Here is a 19025-nt window from a genome sequence, read left to right on the forward strand (position 1 = left end):
GCAGGGGCTGTGCTCCCCGAGGCTGGCCCCACTGTGCCCCGGAAGCCTCCCCACGGGCGCTTCTGCACAAGCCACGTGCCTGGCATTACCCGTCACTCTTCGTGTCAGGGTCGGCAGCCCCACAGCGGTCCCCCCCCCCCCCCCCCGCCCCCAGCTTCCCAGCTTCAGGCTGGCGGCCTCACGGCGGCCAAGCAGTCGCTTTATGCTGACCCGCTTTATCCCTGATCTGCTCTCCGAGCCTCAGTCCCCTCACTGGCAGAGTGAGGCCAACCACTGACCTTCCTCAGCTGTGTCCCATGACGGCTGCTGGAAAGTGCCGGGTGAACGGCACCGGCATACCGCTCTGCGACAAAAAATGCCAGCCAGGGCTACCAAAACTAGCTTTAATTCGTCCAAAAGTCACATTGAGCTGTGTAAAAACTTTCTGGGAGGGAGGCCCAGAGAGAGTCCACGCTGCCCCCATGGGGCCGAGGGGTCTCTAGAAGTTCTCCAGCAAGCCCAGGATGCGCTTTTGCTCGTTCTCCCGGAACTCCGGGCTCCGGCCGTCCCCGATGTTCTCCGCGTACTCTGGGGAGACAAAGGCGGCGTTAGGCATGGATCCGAGGGGTGCGCTCCGTCGTGGCTGGGCCCCTCCGCACCCCTCCCTAGGTCCCGGCTCCTGCCGAGGCACCTGCTGTTCTAATGCCTCTAACGGCCGCCACAGTGGCAGCTTGGCCAAACTCATCGGTCTTGCGTTCGAGGTGATGAGTGAACCCAAGTCACCTTTGCCGACTCCCGGTCCTCCCTGGCCACACCCTTTACTCACTCACGTGGTCACTCAGTGCACAGGCAGCGGACGCCTGCGTGGCCAACGTTTGTCAGAGCGTGGGCCCTGACCAGCGGCAGCACCATGGAGGAACTTGTCAGAAACGCAGATCTGGGGGCCGACCGAGACCTACTTGGTAGCCCCAGCAGAGTCCGTCTGAACAAGCTGTCCAGGTAATGATAACACACACAAGCCTGAGAACCACGATTTGAGGCAATGGGGATAAAGTAATGATCAAAATACACGAAAATCTCTGCTCCCTAGTGGGGGAAACAGCCCACAAGTAAGCGACACAGGGTGGCTGTCAGAAGGCCTCACGGAGATTTGATTGGAGACCTGAAACAAATTCATGTGGGCACGTCTGGGAGCGAGCGGCAAAGAGGCTCCGAGCGGGGAGCTCACCCGGCCCGGTGGGGAGTGAGTGTGGAGGTCCCTGTGGCCGGAGCTCGGCACCGGGGACAGGAAGGGGCAGGCACAGGCCACAGGGCCTTGGGGGCCGCTGCAAGGACTCCGGCCTTCCCCCCCCTCCCCCCCCGCCCGTGACCAGGGCTGTGGGAGGGCTGTAAGCAAAGGAGTGACGGCTCACTCCAGCTGCTGTGTGGGAGATGCCCTGAAGGGCACAAGGGCAGAAGGGGAGACGTGATTTGATGGTGGCTGGGACCAAGAAGGTCACAGAGGGGGTGAGAAGTCTTCCGATTTTACATGCATTCTGAAGGTGATCCAGCAGGACTCACAGACAGGCTGGAAGCGGGGTGCCACATCACCAAGAGGTATGACAGAGTAGTGAAGGATGAGGGGAGCAGGCGCTGCACCGAGGGGGGGGGGTCAAGGTACAGTCCCCGGACATGAGCTCAAACAGCTGGGGGTTTCAGGTAAATGGGCTGGTGGGACAAAGAAGGATCTCGAGGTGCGCCTCCCACGCCTCTGGTGGGAGAAAACAGCCAGTGCCAGAGAAGGCCCACCCCTGGGAGAGGTGGGTTTCAGTCAGAGCGGGAAGGCAAGGAAAATACTCCAAGAAGGAGGAGGATACAAGGATGACAGTGAGGACAGATGTCCAGAGAACACAATCAGAGCGTCAGGGCAGGTCACCACGTGACCGACTTACCCGTTACCCCAGCTCTCTATTTCATGTTCAAAAGTATCCCCTCAAATTACACAGTCACCCTGGTTTTAGGAGGAGGGGGGCTACGAGGCAGAAACGATGTAGAACTTAGGGACTGGGGTGCGGGGCATGGATGGGCTTCCTGTAGTGACCCGGGTCCAGGAGCAGGGACACAGAATGTGGAGGAAGGGAGGACAGCACTCTTCTTGCCCGCAGACCCACGGCGGGGAGGGGGTGTGACGTGGTGGGCTGGGTTTGGACCCGTCTCTGGAGCACCATCCTAAGTGACCTTGGGGGTGTCCTCTGAAAATGTAGGGAAGGTACTTGGCAAATAACCGAAATTCGAGGCACACTCGTTCCTTCCCTGAGCCTCCTTGGCTCTAGCCAGCAATGTCACACGTGGAACCCCACGCACCCCTGCAGGCCCATCTTAAGAGCCATCTCCTCTGCGAAGCCTGCCCGGTCATCTCTTCCTCCGGCTCCTGTCCTCAGGCCAGGGTCCCCATCACAGGCCTGACTTCTGGACCACCCTGCACTTGCTCTCCTCTCTCTCCAGGTGGGGAGTTCCAGGAAGGCAGAGGCGTGTGTGTGCCTTACTTTTAGCTAAACGCCCAGCAGAGTCTGCCGTCCGTGTGGTGCGGTAAAGCGGCTCTCAGAGCAGGTGGATCAGGGTGACGGCCTGCATCCCTGCCCCGCTCCCTGCTCCCCGGACTGGGCAGTTTCAGGTAGAATAGACAACTCTGGGCAAGAAGCTTTTACATAATAAAACATCTGCTGATCCAAATCAGACAAAGACTGGGGAGAGACAAGAGAGTGTGCAACCCCTCCCCTGCTCCCCCCCACTCCCCCCCGTGCTGGGGAATAATTCTGCTCCTGCCACTTCTTCATTTTTCCTCCTTCCTCTTTATTACTTTGGACATGTGCCGGAAAACGGGATTTGGGATTCAGACATGTGCCAGCTGTGTGTCTCCCCCTGGAAATCATCCTCTTCCGTTAGATGCATCCATCACCTCCACTAGCAAATGGTTGTGATGCCTTCTATTAAGGCCTCTTAAAGAGAGGGCTGGGGTGACGGGAGAGCAGGATCTGGGCTGCGGAGACGGCTACGGGGCTTTACATAAATGCTATCTCTTACTCACGTGTGAATGATCTAGTCGCTGCCCCAGGAGAGACAGAAGTGACCATTACAGCATTTAATACCCCCAGAGGCATGGTCTGGAAGCAGGAGTCTTAATGGATTGAACTAACACTTTGCTCTCCTAATGTATTCTCAGACCCAGGAGGGAGGGAAGTGGAGAAACAGTCTGACCCTTTGGGGCAGTGATTTTCCAAGTCAAGCCAGCTTCCCTGTAGGGACCTAATCTCTTTCTAGAGACCCACACGGTAAAGGAAACCAAAGTCTGTATCAGCGCCCTTGCTGATCGATACAGGCCTTGGAAAGCACAAGCCACCGCAGCGCACAGAGCACCCCTCAGACGGCCGGCCTCCCGTCACTCTCTGTGGGGAAGGACGAAACCACCGGAGTAGCTGTTCCCTAGAAACGGGTTGTGAACAGTGCAGGTGCAGCGTGTCTCCCACACAGCATGTGCCGGGCAAGGACGTCCGGCGGCTCGCCTGATCTTTGCGGCCATCCCGCAGGGAGAGAAGCCATCTCTGTTTGCAGACAAGGAAACTGAGGCGTGTTAGAGAACTGGGGCAACCGCCCCAAGTCCGGGACAGCAGGGAAGCTGAAATTCAACCCAAAACGTGTGTGAAAAAGGCACCTAAAAGAGCTGGGGGGAGCCAGTTCCCAAAGTGGCATCCTCTTACCTAAGCAACATCCCACCCTGCTGCTCCCCATCCTCTGGGGGAAACACTGCTCTGTGAGTACTCCAAAGCAGTCCAGCCCCACAGGGCTTCTGGCTACAAAGTCCTCCTAAGGGTACGTCTCTAGACGCCACGTCCTGTGGGAAAGGGCCTCACTGGCCCCAGATGTGGAGCGGGTCAGAATGTCAGAACTGCAGAGCTCTCAGAAATGTAGGACAACTCTGAAGGGCAGGTGACCAGCCAGGGTCCCACAGCAAGCCAGCCACAGAGCCAGGCCCGGAGCCAGGTCTGCCGAGGCCCTCATGTTCCTCCACTGCCACTGGCAGCCGGCACCAGCTGTGCCCTGCGCCCTCTGCCCCTTACCCCTACTCCTTCTTTGTTTCCAGAGGAGAATCCTATTTGGAGCAAATCTGGGTGGTGCCAGCTACCTCTGGTTATTATAGCTGCCGCAGCAGTTTATAAATATTGAACAGATTCCTCCCAGAGGTCTTGGGGAAGAGTTCTCTTTGCGTGTGTGTGTGTGTGTGTGTGTGTGTGTGTGTGTGTGTGTGTGTCTAAGAGGGGAAGAGTGAGTACGGGAAAAAGATGCTAGATGGAGGGGGAACTATGAGTGGCGGGAGAATGGGAGAGAAGAGGGTGAGTCGGCTGGGGAGAGTGAGAAAGAGGGTGCACACATCAACTCCATTCTCCACTTCCCCAGCATTTTCAAATGTTCTTATAATAAAGGCTTTGATGGAGCTCAAAAACAGGCAGCAGTGCTGAACGCATAAATATTAAAGCAAACTTCAGACAGCAGGTTTACTCTTCAGACATGGAATACAAGCTGTTCTGTTTATGTTAAGAGGGAGAGGGAGGGGCCTGGGCTGGCGGATGGGGATAAGTGTCTTCAGGACAGGGACCTGGGCCGTGCTCACAAGCCTGGTTCAGACCCCTGAACCCTAAGCTTTAACTGGTCATCTTTTAAAAAACGCAGGAGGAAGAGGGAAGGGGAGGGAAGAAGGATACCCAGAATATTTTCACACTGAAAACTCTGGAAGACACAGACATCACCACAGACGAGGACCTGGGAAAGGAAACTCCATGTCTAACACATTCCTTAATGACAACGATGAACTTGGAAGGTCTGATGCCACACTTCCCTAGGAGAAGAACACTTATCTGCAGCAACGGGACATCAGGGGTTTCATTAAAATGAAACCCATTTAAAGGAGAAAGAAACATATCCTTTGCTTATCATGTGAACAGGGTCATCTGGTTGGAAAAGTGCCCCCCGCCACCAGGCCCTGAGGAGTCTGGTCTGGGTGCTGGTCCACCGGCTTTCCTGCCTGCCCCCGAGTCCAGGCTGCTGCGAGCTCCAGGTCAAAGGATCAGGCCAAGGAAGTTGGAAGGAAGGAGCCTCCATTTGCTCAGCACGTACTCTGTCCCAGGCACCTGACTGTAGTTCAACTTCAGCCTTCCCGAGGGACAACAGTCACTTCAGGTTTGTTTTTCACAGAGAGGAAACAGGCTCAAACGTATTATCTACTAACTTACCCAAAGTTACACAGACAATCATGCCAGTCTGTGTGTCTCAGATCTATTTATCGCTGGAAGGGCTCACACACTGATGGCAACAGTAAAGGTAGCTAACGTTTATCAAGCACGTACTATGTGCCAGCCCCACGTCCACACTGCGCGTACGGTACCTCTCCTGATCCACACAGAACCTTTTGAGGCAGGTTATCTCCATCTCACAGACGAAGGACTGTGCCTTGGAGAAAGTAAGTAGCTGCCGAAGGTTAAATGCAGGCCTCTCTCCAGGATTCTCTCCTGACTCCAAACGCCCTAGTGGTCATGGTAGCCATGACCTGGTACAAGTCACACACACACCCACATGTCATCAAAAGAGAAATCCTGCCAGCTTCTGCAGTTTCCAAATCGCAGACAACGCTCAGGCTACCGAGAGCCCCAAATCAAATGGAAATACATATTTAGGAGCTTCTAGAGGAGATTTCAAGCCATAGAGAACAAAAGCAAATCAAAGGGCCAGGAGCCAATTTCTGAAAGCATTTTGAAGTCTTGGGCTCCGTCTTTCTGCCACCAATGAAAGAGTTTTTGAGTCAGGAATCCTCTGAGCTCTCCCCGGCACAGCAGCCCAGCAGCCACGTGGTCCTCCGGCAACTTTCATCAGTGACTATGACACTGAAGAGACTTGGCCCGCAGCTTCCACGGTAACCCTCGGCACAAGTATTTATACTAAAAGGTACTTCCGGGTTCCGGTTCCTAGGCCGCATCCAAGGAGATGCCTGTGCGATGATGGACAGCCACATCTGCCCACAGAGGGCCTTCACGTGCTTCCACAAGCCACCTTCTTGGCCAGTCAGCTTCACAGGGACATAAAGTACAAGGGTGGCTGCCAGGGACCGGGGGGAGGAGAGTATGGGGAGTGAGGGTGTACAGAGTTTCAGTTTTGCAAGATGGAAATTAATTCTGTGGACAGACGGTGGTGATGGTCGCAATGGTAAATCTGACCAATACTTTACCACTACCACCAAAAAAAAAAAAAAAAAGTGCCTCCTCTGTGCAGCCTCTCTGGATCTTTAGGCTCCTTTTAAGGTGCAGCAGCATTAACTGTGCCTTCGTGATTCACATTCTGCTTTGTGTAGTGATTAGTTTCTTCACCTGTGATAGGACTGTGTGCCCCTGGGGAAAGGCTCTACTAAGGGTCTCATTCATCTCAGGAGCCCACCCAGTGCCCTGTGACGCCAAGCAGGTGCTCTATAAAGGCAGCCGCCCTAAATTTTCTTTTTAAAAGATGGTAAGACCGCATCAGGCAATCCACAACGTTAGAGGTTTTCTTTCTGCCAAATGGAAGACCGACTGTGTATAGTTCTGAGTTTCGATCCAGTCTCCAACATCACTAGCGACTCGGGTAATGTCCCTTAACCTCCGTAAGCCTAGGTTTTCTTATCTGTAAAATGGAGATTGTAATCCTGCTTCCTAGGACAGTTGTGAGAACCAGAGAAGATACACGAAAAGCCCGGCACACAGGAGTACAGAGGACGTGCTTGGGGGCAACCACTCTACCTACTGTGGTCCTGGATTTCTGGAACAGCACAAAGAAGCCAGAAGCACTACCTCAGCGCGTGCCCCCAGTAAGCATTAACTGAGCCCTTGCTCTGCACTGGTCACGGGCCAGGCACAAGACGAAAGGCAGGAAGACTGTCACCGCCCAGGCAGAGTACATGGTGTGGCCTGCCCTTCTTCAGAAAGGAGACCATCATCTCCTATGTGGGCACCACAGTCCTTGGGCCCGGAACCGCTGCCAGCTCCAGGCAAGGCTGGACTTTGGGAGCGCCGAGTAAGCAGTCTGCAGAAAGAGGGACTTTAATGAGCCATCAATTATTCCCGGCTCTCTTGGCACCCCCAATAGAAAAGGAGGGAGGAAAATCATGAGAAAGGGACTGAGATACAAGGGGAAAAGTCCCCTGCTGGGCTTGCCTCATCAGCGTTTTCCTGAGACCTCAAGGGATACATCAGCTGTCATCCTGCCAGCAAAACTTAGGAAATATGTAGGCCATAAAATCAAAGAAAAAGCTTGCATCTAATTAGTATGTTAAAAAAAAGGAAGCAACCCAAACTGAAAAACAAAATTAAAATCAAAGAGGACAGACTGATGAGCTGGTTTTCTCTATGAGGCTTTGTTTTTTTCATGCTTTTTGATGGAATGAAGGGTGGAGGAAGAAGGGGGAGGGAGTGAAGGCCTTTGAGGGAGGGCCTGAGAAGAGCCTAGCCGCCACTCTCCGTGGTAGCCTGACCCCTTTCCGACCTCAACACTACCCTGGGTGCTCTACGGGGAGGCAGGCCACAGGGCTCAGGTCTAACACCCAACACCACAGGCCGGAGGGCTCCCCGAAGGGGGAGCGAGCCAGGGCGGGGGCACGCAGGTGGAACTGGGCTCAAGAATCCTTTACTCTTAACCTTCCATCTGGAGAGAACAGGGATTTGGTTTTCTCAAGTGGTCAGTGTCCTGTGAGAGCCTCTTTGACCTGGGCAGGGGCGCCCTAAGTATCCCCTCTCTATTCCTTACACAAGCCACCGATGTCCTGTCTTCCCCCTGGGCCTCTGCTTTCTCTGCCTGGGATGTGCCTTTCCCTCTAGGACATGGTCCCAGTCCTGGGGAGGAGCCTGTCCCTCCTGTGGGATTCCACAGTAAGGCCTGGGACTCTAGTACTGCTCCTTACCACCCCATTAGCACACCGTTCGCAACTTCAACTAGCACTTATCACGTTATAATTAGGTTCCAGTAGCTCTCCCCACCAGACTGTGAACGCCTCAAAGACGCAGCCCTTGCTTATTCTTTGCACCTCTAGTCCTGAACACAGAGCCCGGCACCCAGCAGTGCCAGCCGAGTAGCTGTTGGAGCGTGTGTTTCATTCGGCTTGAATTATGGCTGGTCACCTATGCGTCTACGTTCCCTCAAAGACTATAAACTCCATGAGGGCAGGTGCTCTGTGACATGGCAGCAGAGTATCTAGCACCGTGCTTAGCCTTGAGGAAAGTGTCGGCAAACATTAGCCAAATGAAATGTGCCCCAGGGTAGGGCTGAATTCGACTGTATGTAAAATATTCACTGGGTTCCCATAGCGTGCCCCACATTGCTCTGGGTGCTGCGGAGACCCGGTGAACGGGCCAGACAGTGTCTCTACGGGCCAGACAATGTCTCTACGTCACAGAGCTTCCATTTTAACATATGAGACACACGAAGCGAGTAAACAAAGACATAAATAAAAACAATTACAGACTGTGATAAGGGCTAGGGAGGAAATAAACTGGGTGCTCTGATGGGAAGGAACAGATGGAGAGGACGGCTCGGATTCAAGATGGCGTGGGGAGGCAGCCCAATTTGCGCCCCCCCCCCCCCCCCAGCAGGGCTGGGCCACGGAGGGAGGACCGAGGGCTGGCCTGGGGCTGTGGCGGAAGAAAGCAACAGAGGAGAGGACCAAGGGTGGCGGAAGTGAAAGTGGCATCTGTGCAGGCCGCTCAATCAGCGAAACTCCACTCGGCACCCTGTGCGTACACGAGGCATCGGGGGCTGGACTTGGATCCCAGGGAGGCAGAGGCTGGCTCGCGAGGCTGGCCACTCCGGATAACCTCAGGTATACGTGTTAGGGTTTCACAAAGAAAAACACCCACCTACTACGTGTCAGTACCCGTTAAAAACACCTTTTCTTCCTCAGAAGGTCCCTGTTTTGATTACAGGGATGGAGGTGCAGGGAGGAGCCTAAGTGTAAGAGAAGAGAGCGGAGAGCAATAAAAAGTTCTAATTGAACAAGTGGGCGTTAAAAGTAAATGCCATTTAAAAGCTGGAGCTGCAAATCACCACAGCTACACCTTAGGGAGGAGGCGGTGGGACATGCTGAGCAGTAATTCATGCGAACGAGACACTGAGCAGGAGCACCCGGGATGCCACTGTGGAAGGCAGGATGCTGGGCTCGGTTCACGAACGGCTTTTCCTCTTTCTCTGGGAGAGAAAACAATAGATTCCAATACCTCAAATTCTCCACCTGCAAAGTAGACACGATGGCCCCATGGGGCGGCTGGGCTAAACATGGGGTTTCCAGCTCCCACATCTGAGTCGTCCTCGTCTCAGCCTCCAAGACCCAGCTCGATGCCACTTTCACAAGACTTCCGTCGGACTTGAGCCAGGCCTCACTTATAATAATGACGATGACAATTATCATCACCGTATTTCATAATACTCATAACAGCTGACATTTACAGAGGACTTACTGAGGGTCAGACATTTTCAGTCTATCATCTTTTTTAATCTTCTCACCCATCCTATGAGGTCACAGAGCAACTGGGTATCTCACCTGAGGTAACACAGTAAGGAAGAGAGCCAGGATTCAGTTCCGGGAGCCGGATCCCAGAGACCATGGCTCCTAACTTCTCTTCACTTTATTACATGTACCACTCATCCTCACCTTTCATCTCCCACCTGTAATGGGAGTTATAGGCCACCACAGGCAACACCCTTGAGTAAATCTAGCCTAATCCCTCACCTTGGAAATGGGCAGAACGAGGGCCGGAGAGGGAAAGTAAAAATCTGCCCGCAGCTACCAGCCCATCCGGGCTCTCCCTGAACTCTGTCGTTATCAGTTCCTCGAAGCCCGATACGGGCCTCTACTGCCATGTGTGTCAGTTGGGGCTAAGCGGCCGGCGGGCGCGGCTGCCCCCGAGTCCAGTTCGGGTACCCTTGTAATTGGGAACCTGCCCACCAAAGGAGGCCTGGGGAGCCACTCTGGATGAGCGAGGTCCCAAAGATGGAAGAGCATCGGAGGCACTGACTCCCTGGGGTAGGTGAGGGAAGGAGGGACGCTCACCTAACAAGAGCACTATCTGAGAGCCGAGCGCTAGACGGGACGCGGTCACGTCATATCTCCTGAGCCTTTGCAAAATTTCTTCTAAGTCACATTCGCACAGCTGGGGAAGGCAGAGCCAAGGCTGGCAGGCAGCTATGCTCTTTCTGCTCCCCCACAGTACCTAAGCCTCACATCCTTCTGTCTTGCCTAATTCCGGGTATTTCCTGTTACTTCCTTGTTTTCTTTCTCCCAAGAAAGCAATTTCCTTCCACGGCACGCAGTTTGGAAGTGGGAGTTTTTGTTTCGTGTTTTGTCTTATTTCTTTTTAATTTTTAACAAATGTTTCTAAGCACTGCTGTCTCTGATTTGTGAAGCGTCTTTTAAATCCTGGAAGTGAAGGGTCAGAGGCACAGAACGCGCAGGCTAGTCTTCGGTATCCTGACAAAGACGACCTGGACACACGGGGAACACGACGGCACACCTAAGCCTGCAGTGCCGACAATGCTGTGCACCAAAATCCAGGGGTAACGACAGAGACTCAAGAAGTAAGCATCACCTAGTTCTCCCAGAGCCCCAGACACAAGCAGCACCCAACTCACCCTTGATGATGTGCCTGACGATCTTGATGGAGCTCCCTCGCATGTTCAGGATCTGGTGAACCCTCTGGCGAATCTATGAGGAAGGGGAAGAGAGGGGAGAGAAAGGAAAAGCACCGTTTGTCCCTGCAGACGCCGGCATACATCGTGTAGCCAGTAAGCACCTCACGCCCACCCCTGAAGAAGAGGGCCCCCCCCCGCCCCGCCCCCGGGAGTACAGGGAGCCAAGGAGAGTGAATCGGCTTCTTTCTTGGAGTCTCTGCCCCGGGAGGGGGCCAGGAGGGAGGCAGGCTCAGCCAGGCCCGGGCACAGCAGGCCCTCCTACCTGGGGCACACTGGCGTTGCAGATCTCCGCCATGATGTAGCAGATGTGCTGAAGGACAAAGAGCCCCGCGTCCAAGCGCCGGAGGTAGAACTCGTCCTCCGTGTCGTTGTCTATGATCTCCCCACGCCGGACCATGTCCTGGAAATGAATGAGCGTTTGGGAATAAAAGCCGGACGGTGAACAGGGAGAGACGGCAGGCTTGTAACATACAAAAGAGCAACGGCAACAACAGAAGACCATTCTGCCTCGGACGTGTCTCCTCCTCCTCCCCCACTATATCCTAAAGTACCCTTCTTATGTCTTCATTTTTAATGGACTGGAGGCCCAGGGGGTCAGGTTAAAGCCCAGTATTTCCTGTGCAGTGAGTCAAGGCCAAAATGATCTCATCCACATATTCAGCCTTAAAAACAAACAAACAAACAAGCTGACGGGGACACAAATCTCAGCTGTGTATCTGCTTCCACTCATTCTTTCCTTTGTGGTTCCGGCCTCCGCAAATCACCCCCAGAAGATGTACAGAACTCTCTTTCCCTTCCCAGTCAGGTGAAACTCGGGAGGAGAGGCCCTTTCTCCACAACTCCGTCTTGCTACCCTGGTGACACTGATGTCACAGGCACCCCCCTCACGTGCACGTCCCTCACGCCGCGCCAGTAGCCAAACGCTGCCGCCCCTTCCGCTCCGCTCACGAGTGGGCACTCCCCCAGGCCAAGTCCCAACGAGTGACAGGAGTCTCTTTCCTCACCCGCGGCAACCCCAGACCTAGCAGATTCGCGGTCCCCAAATCTATTCCTCTCCAGTGGATATTTTTTTTCTCTTTTTTGAACAGCTTTATTGAGATACAACGCACAACCCATACAATCTGCCCATTTAAAGTGTACAATCTGCTGGCTTTCAGTATATTCAGAGCTGTGCAACCATCGCAATTGCTGCGGGACATTTTCATCACCACCGCCCCCAAGCTCCCCAACTGGTGGATTATTAACACCTCTGCCCACAGAGTTCCTCTCCCCACCTCAGGGCCTTTGCCGTCTTCCTTCCCTGGGATTCCTGGCTATCTCTGAAGCCAGCACTGTCTTACGCGCCCTCTACCACAAAGCCTTTCCTGATTATTCGAGGCTAGCCACTGCTCCTCTCCGAGTTCCCGAGAGCACCTCAACACGCCTCTCCCTGACACGACCTCTTCTCACACATCACGCTCACGCTCATTTGCACCATCACCTCCCTCTGTTCATAACTCCCACCTGCAGCTCCCTCCGTCTCATGAGGGTGGACCATGAACTCTGGGAAAGCAGGGACTGAATTCTGTCTTCACGTCCCCGCTCAGTAAACATCCACGCGGTGAATGAAAGGGAAAAGACATCTCTGTTTTGGGCTGTCGGCTCTCAGGAGTAAGAACTGGGTGAGGGACTCATTCTGCGCGACTGGCGGACTGGCTTGAGAAGACAGGTGCTTGATACATGCTTTTGATGACAACAATCCATTTCTTAATTCCGTCAGTAGTTTTATGGCCATAGTTCCCTCTGACAACTCAGGCTCCTGTCACTGACAGAAGCCCTTGGGACCCCGCTTTCCACTCTCCCAAACTTGAAGGACTTACCACTTGGTTATCAATCTCCAACAAGATCCTTCAGAGACTATTTAGACGCAGATAATGCACTCCTTTATTTGCCCAAGGGGCCGGCCTGTAGCAACACAAGGCTACTTTTCATCTCGCTCCTAAAGGCCTCTGTCTGAGGCAAAGGAGGGCTATGCTATCTGGCAAATCACCACCACTAATTCCTAGCTTCATTTAGTAGCAAATTCCTCGGTAATCTGGTAACAGTGTTAATGTTCACGAGGTAGTCATGGAGCACTGGACTGATGTCCAAGGAGTTTAAAAATAGAAGGGTCTCTTTAGTTTCTCATTGACTCATAATCATAACTTCCTGCTCCAGAACGCCTAAGTGTTCAGCAGCTGGGGGCACAGGAAGCAAAATTACTCCTGACTTCCACTCATGCAAAAAGCATTTGCTGCTAATACTTTACATTTCTGTAATGCTGTAGAGTTTAAAGTGTTATTATATATATGGTCCTTACTACCAAATTTAAAGAGAGCAGGGAAGGGATTATTAATCCCATTGTACAAATTAGAATCCAAGGCACACAGAGGTTAAGTAGGTTGCTCATAATTACATAATTACCGGTTACTAGAATATGGACTCCCTGGGGACAGGAATCCTGTCTGAATCACCTCTGAGGTAGAAATGATTAACATAATGCCAAGCGGTCAGATCCCAGCCCAGCTAAGCGCCCAGTGGCAAGGATGCCATTCTAAGCATTAGGCGGAAGAAGAGTAAAAACGGAGGTAAAGGGGAGGCCCTGGTCTTCTTGGTCACGGACAAGTAGGCTGTCTGGGGAGGTCACAGAGGCACAGGAAATGACCAGAAAGTAAAGGCGTATGTTGCACGCTCAAGTTACAAACAATTACAAGTGGCAGGTGCCTATCAGGGTTGGTTAAGATGGGAGGGAGTCTGGGGAGAAGTGACTTCTGGGTAAGGTTTCAAGGTTCACGAGAGGGACAGCAGAATGAAGGCCTAAGGATGACGGCCTTCCGGGGATCTGAGGCCTTACGCTGTTCATGCTCTCTGCTCGCCAGCCCCCCCACTCTCCTCTGCATGCATAGCACAGACTGGCCTGCCCTCCACTTTCTGGCTTCTTCATCTCTGCTTGTAATGTTGGTACGTTCCCCACCGCTCAAACACTATCATAATATATTCAAAGTCTAAGACGTGGTTTTCCTTTCAAAAGTTTTCTTGGCATCTTTGAAAACTTTTTCCAGCTTGAAAAGTTTTCCAACTAGATACTAGCATTTTTCAGTCCGTCAAACCCCTAAGACTTGGATTTATACCTCTTTTATGGCACCTCCCGTGACCTGCCTTGAACAGTTTTTCAGATGGGTGCCTCTTTCCTGTGTAGGCGCCTTGAAAGCAAGAGGTACAACTCTTCTTTGTATCCTAGAAAGCACCTTGCATGGCACTTTGGGCACAGAAGGCTCTTAGAAAGCATCTGTCAGACAGGATCGAAAGAAATGCAGGTAAAAGTTCAGTGCTGTTTAATGAGCTGTGTGTGCTAAGATTCTCGTGGATAGGGACATAGGGAGACATCAGGAAGTGGTGAGGGCCGGGACCTTGGAGGGCCAGCTGGTGGGAGGCCTGAATGCTGGCCAGAGAGGTGGGACACAATGGGCTGGAGGCCACACTGTGCAGGAAAATGTAACGAGACTGTGCAACACCTGTATGATGGACACGCTGGCTTAGAGCCCCGAGAGGCAAGCAGAACACACGGCTGGGAAGCCAGAGTATCAGCGGCCTATGTGAGGAGGAGATCAGATGGAGGGGAGGAGAGGAGAGAAGAGGTGACGAAACTTCTAGAGGTTTGCAAACATGGGAACTGGGAGTGGAACACATTTCATTCATCTACCTGATCAGGATTTCCTGAACACCAACTCATGGGCCAGGTATCGTGCTGGGGGTGGGTGGCAAAGATAAATAAAACGGTCTACATAATCAAGGAGATTACGGCTTCATGATGTTGACAAATATGAACAAATTATTAATTTTTAAAAATGCAGTAACGACTATTATCATGGGCCTCTCAAATTGTACCAAGTGCCTTGGGAACCCAGGAGAAGGACACGCCACGTCTGGGGGGTCAAAAGACTTCGAAGGAGATGTCCACTTGAGGTGGATTCTGAAGGTGCCTGACACGCTGGAAAGGATATTCTAAGCAGGTTGAGTAATAATAGCATGGATCGAGGCCTAGAAAAGTCAACCTGCCGAGCATGAGGCAGGGCAACAGTGGAGTATCCATATCACTAAAAGAAAGGTTAGAAAGGAGTAAGGGAGTGTGTTTTTTTGCTTATTAGATCCTAGCTATCAGCAGATGGTTTTTGATTGGTATTGATGGTATTGTTTTTGATTGATTGCTATACATGAGGCATCGTGTGAGGCAGTCTGAATAAAAACCACTGCAGCCACCATCTATCCACCTAGGGCGAGCAGCGAGTGCTTACCGAGGGCTTGTTATGCGTCAGACAGAGGTCTAAGTGCTTTTAAATTCCTTTGCTTCTCACAAATGTCGGAAGGCAGGGCTCACTACCCTCATTTTAGATGAGGAAATGGACTTGGCAGAGCAGCCTCCCCAAGGCTAGTGGGGGGCAGAACCGGGATTCAGACCCAAGTAGGTGTTCTTTTCATACGACCATGTTTGTGTGGGTACAGATTTCTGAGTTGTCAGAGAGAACAAAGGAAGATGCTAGGTAAGAGTGGTAGAAAGGCTCAAGAATGGAACTCAGCAAAATGAGGTTTCTTCATTTAGGTCTGAAGAGCCCTAGCGCTTTCTCCTTTTTCATACTCTTCCCCACAATCTGATCTTCTTTTAACCGGTTAAGGCAGGTACATACTGTACCTTCCCGTGTCTCTAAATACTGTCATCCAGAAAGGACGGACCCAAGAGAGCAATGCCAAACCCCATTTTTTCCTCTTTCCTTAGAACTTCAAGACTCTGACAACGTTCAATTCAACATTCTACTTTTAGATATACGGCCAGATGATTTGAAAGTGAAAATTTCAAATGTAGATCTGAGATACGACTTTAGCTCATCTCCAAGAAAGGCATCGCCATCGCTGCGTTGAACATGCACAAAGATGAAACAGAGATTGGCTTCTAAGACGAAGTCTCTGCCCTGACAGTTTTAGAAGCATCATAGAAACCAGCCAGCAGAGAAGGTGACTGCTGTCAGGATAGCACCTTATCTAGCCCGTTACAACTCTGTGGCAGGAATATTTACTGCTGAATGGATTCAGGGAAGTTGAACACAAATGTGTACTCTGTGTTTAAAGGGAAATAAAGGGAGGAGGATGATTATGTATCATTCTGATGGAAACTAAGAAAGTGTGGCTACAGTTCTTTTAGGAACATCTTCTTAAGTTTTGGTCTGTCTTCAGAAGTAGGATCATAGATCACCTTAATTATCAACGGATGACTGAATTTCTGGCTCCTTTTCTGGGATTCCAAAACACAAGATAAAAAAACTGATGCGGAGATAAGGACGTAGAACTAACCTCTGAACGACTCTCAGGGTGTCTGAGACTCTAAAACGGCTGCCCGTGTGACACAGCTCGTGACCGTTTGGCTAGGATTCAGTCTCCGAAGTAATGTGAAAGTAATATAAACATTCGAGGAATGAAAAAAGCCATCATCACGAGCTTCTCTCCACCCTGTTATTTCCCTCACAGAAGGTTCTGGAAGAACTGAAGGAGTCTGATTTAGAACACTCTGATGGGTATGTACTCGTGGCCACACAAGTAGCACACTTGCTTCACTGCCTGGCAGTAGGGAGGGAATGACTTATGCCCAAATGACCAGTAAGACATGCTTCAAAGCCAAGCAGATAAAGAAGAGGGTGCAGCTAGCTGGCCCCTGCAGAGATTAAACCTGCAGCTCCGAGACCTTAGCACATGGGTGCTAAACTTAGTACATGGGTACAACAGGCCACAAATACCTCATTCTAAAAAAAGATACCCAAGCTCTCTTGCCTTCTTTCCCTTTTAAGAGACACTCTGACATTATAAGAAGCATTTAATTAGACACTGGGACTTCTCTGAATTGTGATGTATAAATTCTACAAACACGTTCCTCGGCCAAAGCAGGACAGAGCACTATACAAAAAAGATCGGATCCCACTAACACTACCTTACCGGCGTCCTTACACAAGTCATCTAACTTTTCGTGTCTCAGTATCTTTGCCTGGAAACAAGAAGCCTGCACTGGATCAGGGAGGGAAACAGGTTTTCTTCAGAGCGTCCCCTCTAGCTCACTGCAATGGCTCTCAAGTACTACATGGAAAAGGGCTGTGAGGCCAACTGGAGCTTGTGGGGCAAGAGCACTGAGATCAGTTATCTATGTCTGTGCTGACTGCTGGACGGGGAGAGGCAGCGGGCCTTCTTCTGGCTGCCCTCATCTGGTGCTCTAGAAGGTTCCTTTTAGCTTAGATAACGTGTGGCAAATCTAGCAGCGAGCCACCTCCACAACCAGAGGTGATGGATTTCTGCTTGTATGTGGGTATATATACGGACAGACTGAAGCTACTGACTAATGTGCTCCCAGACAGAAGAGCCACGGTCAGAAACGCCTCAAGCAGGAGACATGAACTGTCACCTTGACGGACACAATGGTCGGCACTGACGATCAGCTGATCCTCTCACAATAAATTAAACTTCCTTGCAACAAAGAGACAAGCCCCGGATCTGCTGTTCCATTAGATAGGCCATCCTAAAACAATCTGGACACGCAAATCGAGTGCTCTTCAAATGGCAATATGACTAATAGGGATTAAAGAGAAATCCCCAAAACCCACTAACTTCCTTCAGTAAACATATCTTACTTTAAAAATTTTCAGGGGCACCTGGGTGGCTGAATCAGTGAAGCATCCGACTCTTGATTTTGGCCCAGGTCATTCATGGTTTGATCTATGAGTTCAAGTCCCGCGTTGGGTTCCCCACCTACATTGTGGAGCCTGTTTAGGATTCTCTTTCTCTCTCTCTCTCTCTCTCTCTCTCCCCCTCTTTCTCTGTCCCTCCCCTGTGCGCACTGTCTCTGTCTCAAAAAAAATTTGTCAGAGTGCAAATCTATCGGTACTTTAAACTGTATCTGAAATGAGGCAGGAGAGTTAAAATTTAAAGGAAGTCTTTGACAAATTCATTCATTCAACTCTCACCTCTGAGGAGAGAGAAGGTGACTGTCTTCTTTGTGAAGCAATGACAACTCAACATCCACGTAAGCGCTTTTTACCTTTGAAAGCAGGGTATCTTCATTAACCTCACTTGCTGTTTGTGCCCTGTGTTGGGCACGCACATTTCAAATAGCATTTTCAGATTTCACAGATGGAAAAACGGAGACAGATGTCAAATGACTGTCACTGAGTTTCGGTTAAAGACTCTGGTGGAAGGTGATTTCCTCATCCAAGACCTTTTTCTATTTGTCTCATCCCTCTGGTGATGGAGACGGGAGGCAACAAACGGGTAACGACAATAGCAATATTTCCAGAGGCCTCACTGTGTGCGAGGCACCGGGCTAAGCACTCAATGGATTTCTTATCTTTTCCTCACAAGCAAGCACCCCAGGAGGCAGGAACTTTGACTATGTCCACCTTTCAGACGGGAAACAGAGGCTTAAGGAAGTGATAGATCTCCTAAGGCCACAAAGCTCATGGCTGAGTAGGAGTTGGAGACAGGATAAAACCCACGGAAGTTTGGCTCCAAGCCTGTGATTACTTTCATAGCTCAAAGAAGGAAAAAGTCTTTGTTTTATAGACCTTTTCCAGTATCAGCATACGAACAAATAGATAGGATTTTTTTTTTTTTTTTCTTGATGCCTTATCTAGGGACTAATGCAAACCAGCAGCATTAAATATAAGGTGATCTGGTTTCCTGGGCCTGTCTTTTCCTTGTAAATTGAAGAAATTTTTTTAAAAAAGAGGACAGGGGCAGGGGGGCAGGAAGAATTTATAGTTGGCCGGCAAATTCCACATGCAGTCTGGGGGAGTTGGGGGGAAAAAAAAGACACTCTGAAAGGTTTTGTGTGGTTCATTCCACGAGAGAGGGCTAGAATAAAAACTTAGATGGTAATTCAGTGAATGGCGCATTAAGTAGAACAGATTGCAATTCGCAGCAGCATCAGCCTGTTTGGGGGCTGCTAAAATAAACAGATTCGTCTCCAAAGATACACAAGGAGGTGGTACGTGTGGTGTCAAGGTGTCGTTTCTGCAGGCCTGCGCGTTGTCCCTCCCCTCCCCCAGCCACATCCTCACTTTAAATGGTAATCTGTCGTCAGGAGCACTACCAAATCACCACCCTCCGCGCGCCTCTCTCTCTCTCAGCAGGCAAGTCGCAAGCCTCCAAATGAGCATGTGGATGCCATTTCTAATCTGCCCCTGACAGGCAGCGAGCTGCCCCTCACTGATGGAAGGAGACAGTCATAAAAGAAGCTGCTACGAAGCCAATAAGAA

The 19025-nt window shown here is 51.2% G+C and overlaps 1 protein-coding gene across 2 annotated transcripts in view; it reads right to left on the bottom strand.

The window, feature by feature from the left end:
- Nucleotides 1-369: 369 nt before the first annotated feature.
- Nucleotides 370-19025, bottom strand: part of CTNNBL1 (catenin beta like 1) — a 162308-nt gene continuing 143652 nt past the window's right edge. For both annotated transcript variants that reach the window (XM_047851349.1, XM_047851348.1), the window contains exons 14-16: nucleotides 10979-11116; nucleotides 10657-10729; nucleotides 370-567 (exon numbers count right to left, since the gene is read on the bottom strand). In XM_047851349.1, the coding sequence (XP_047707305.1) occupies nucleotides 479-567; nucleotides 10657-10729; nucleotides 10979-11116 (300 nt within the window). In that variant the 3' untranslated portion in view covers nucleotides 370-478. The remainder of the gene's footprint in view (nucleotides 568-10656; nucleotides 10730-10978; nucleotides 11117-19025) is intronic.

Source organism: Prionailurus viverrinus, chromosome A3 (genome assembly GCF_022837055.1).
Source record: "Prionailurus viverrinus isolate Anna chromosome A3, UM_Priviv_1.0, whole genome shotgun sequence".
NCBI classification, from domain to species: Eukaryota; Metazoa; Chordata; class Mammalia; order Carnivora; family Felidae; genus Prionailurus; species Prionailurus viverrinus.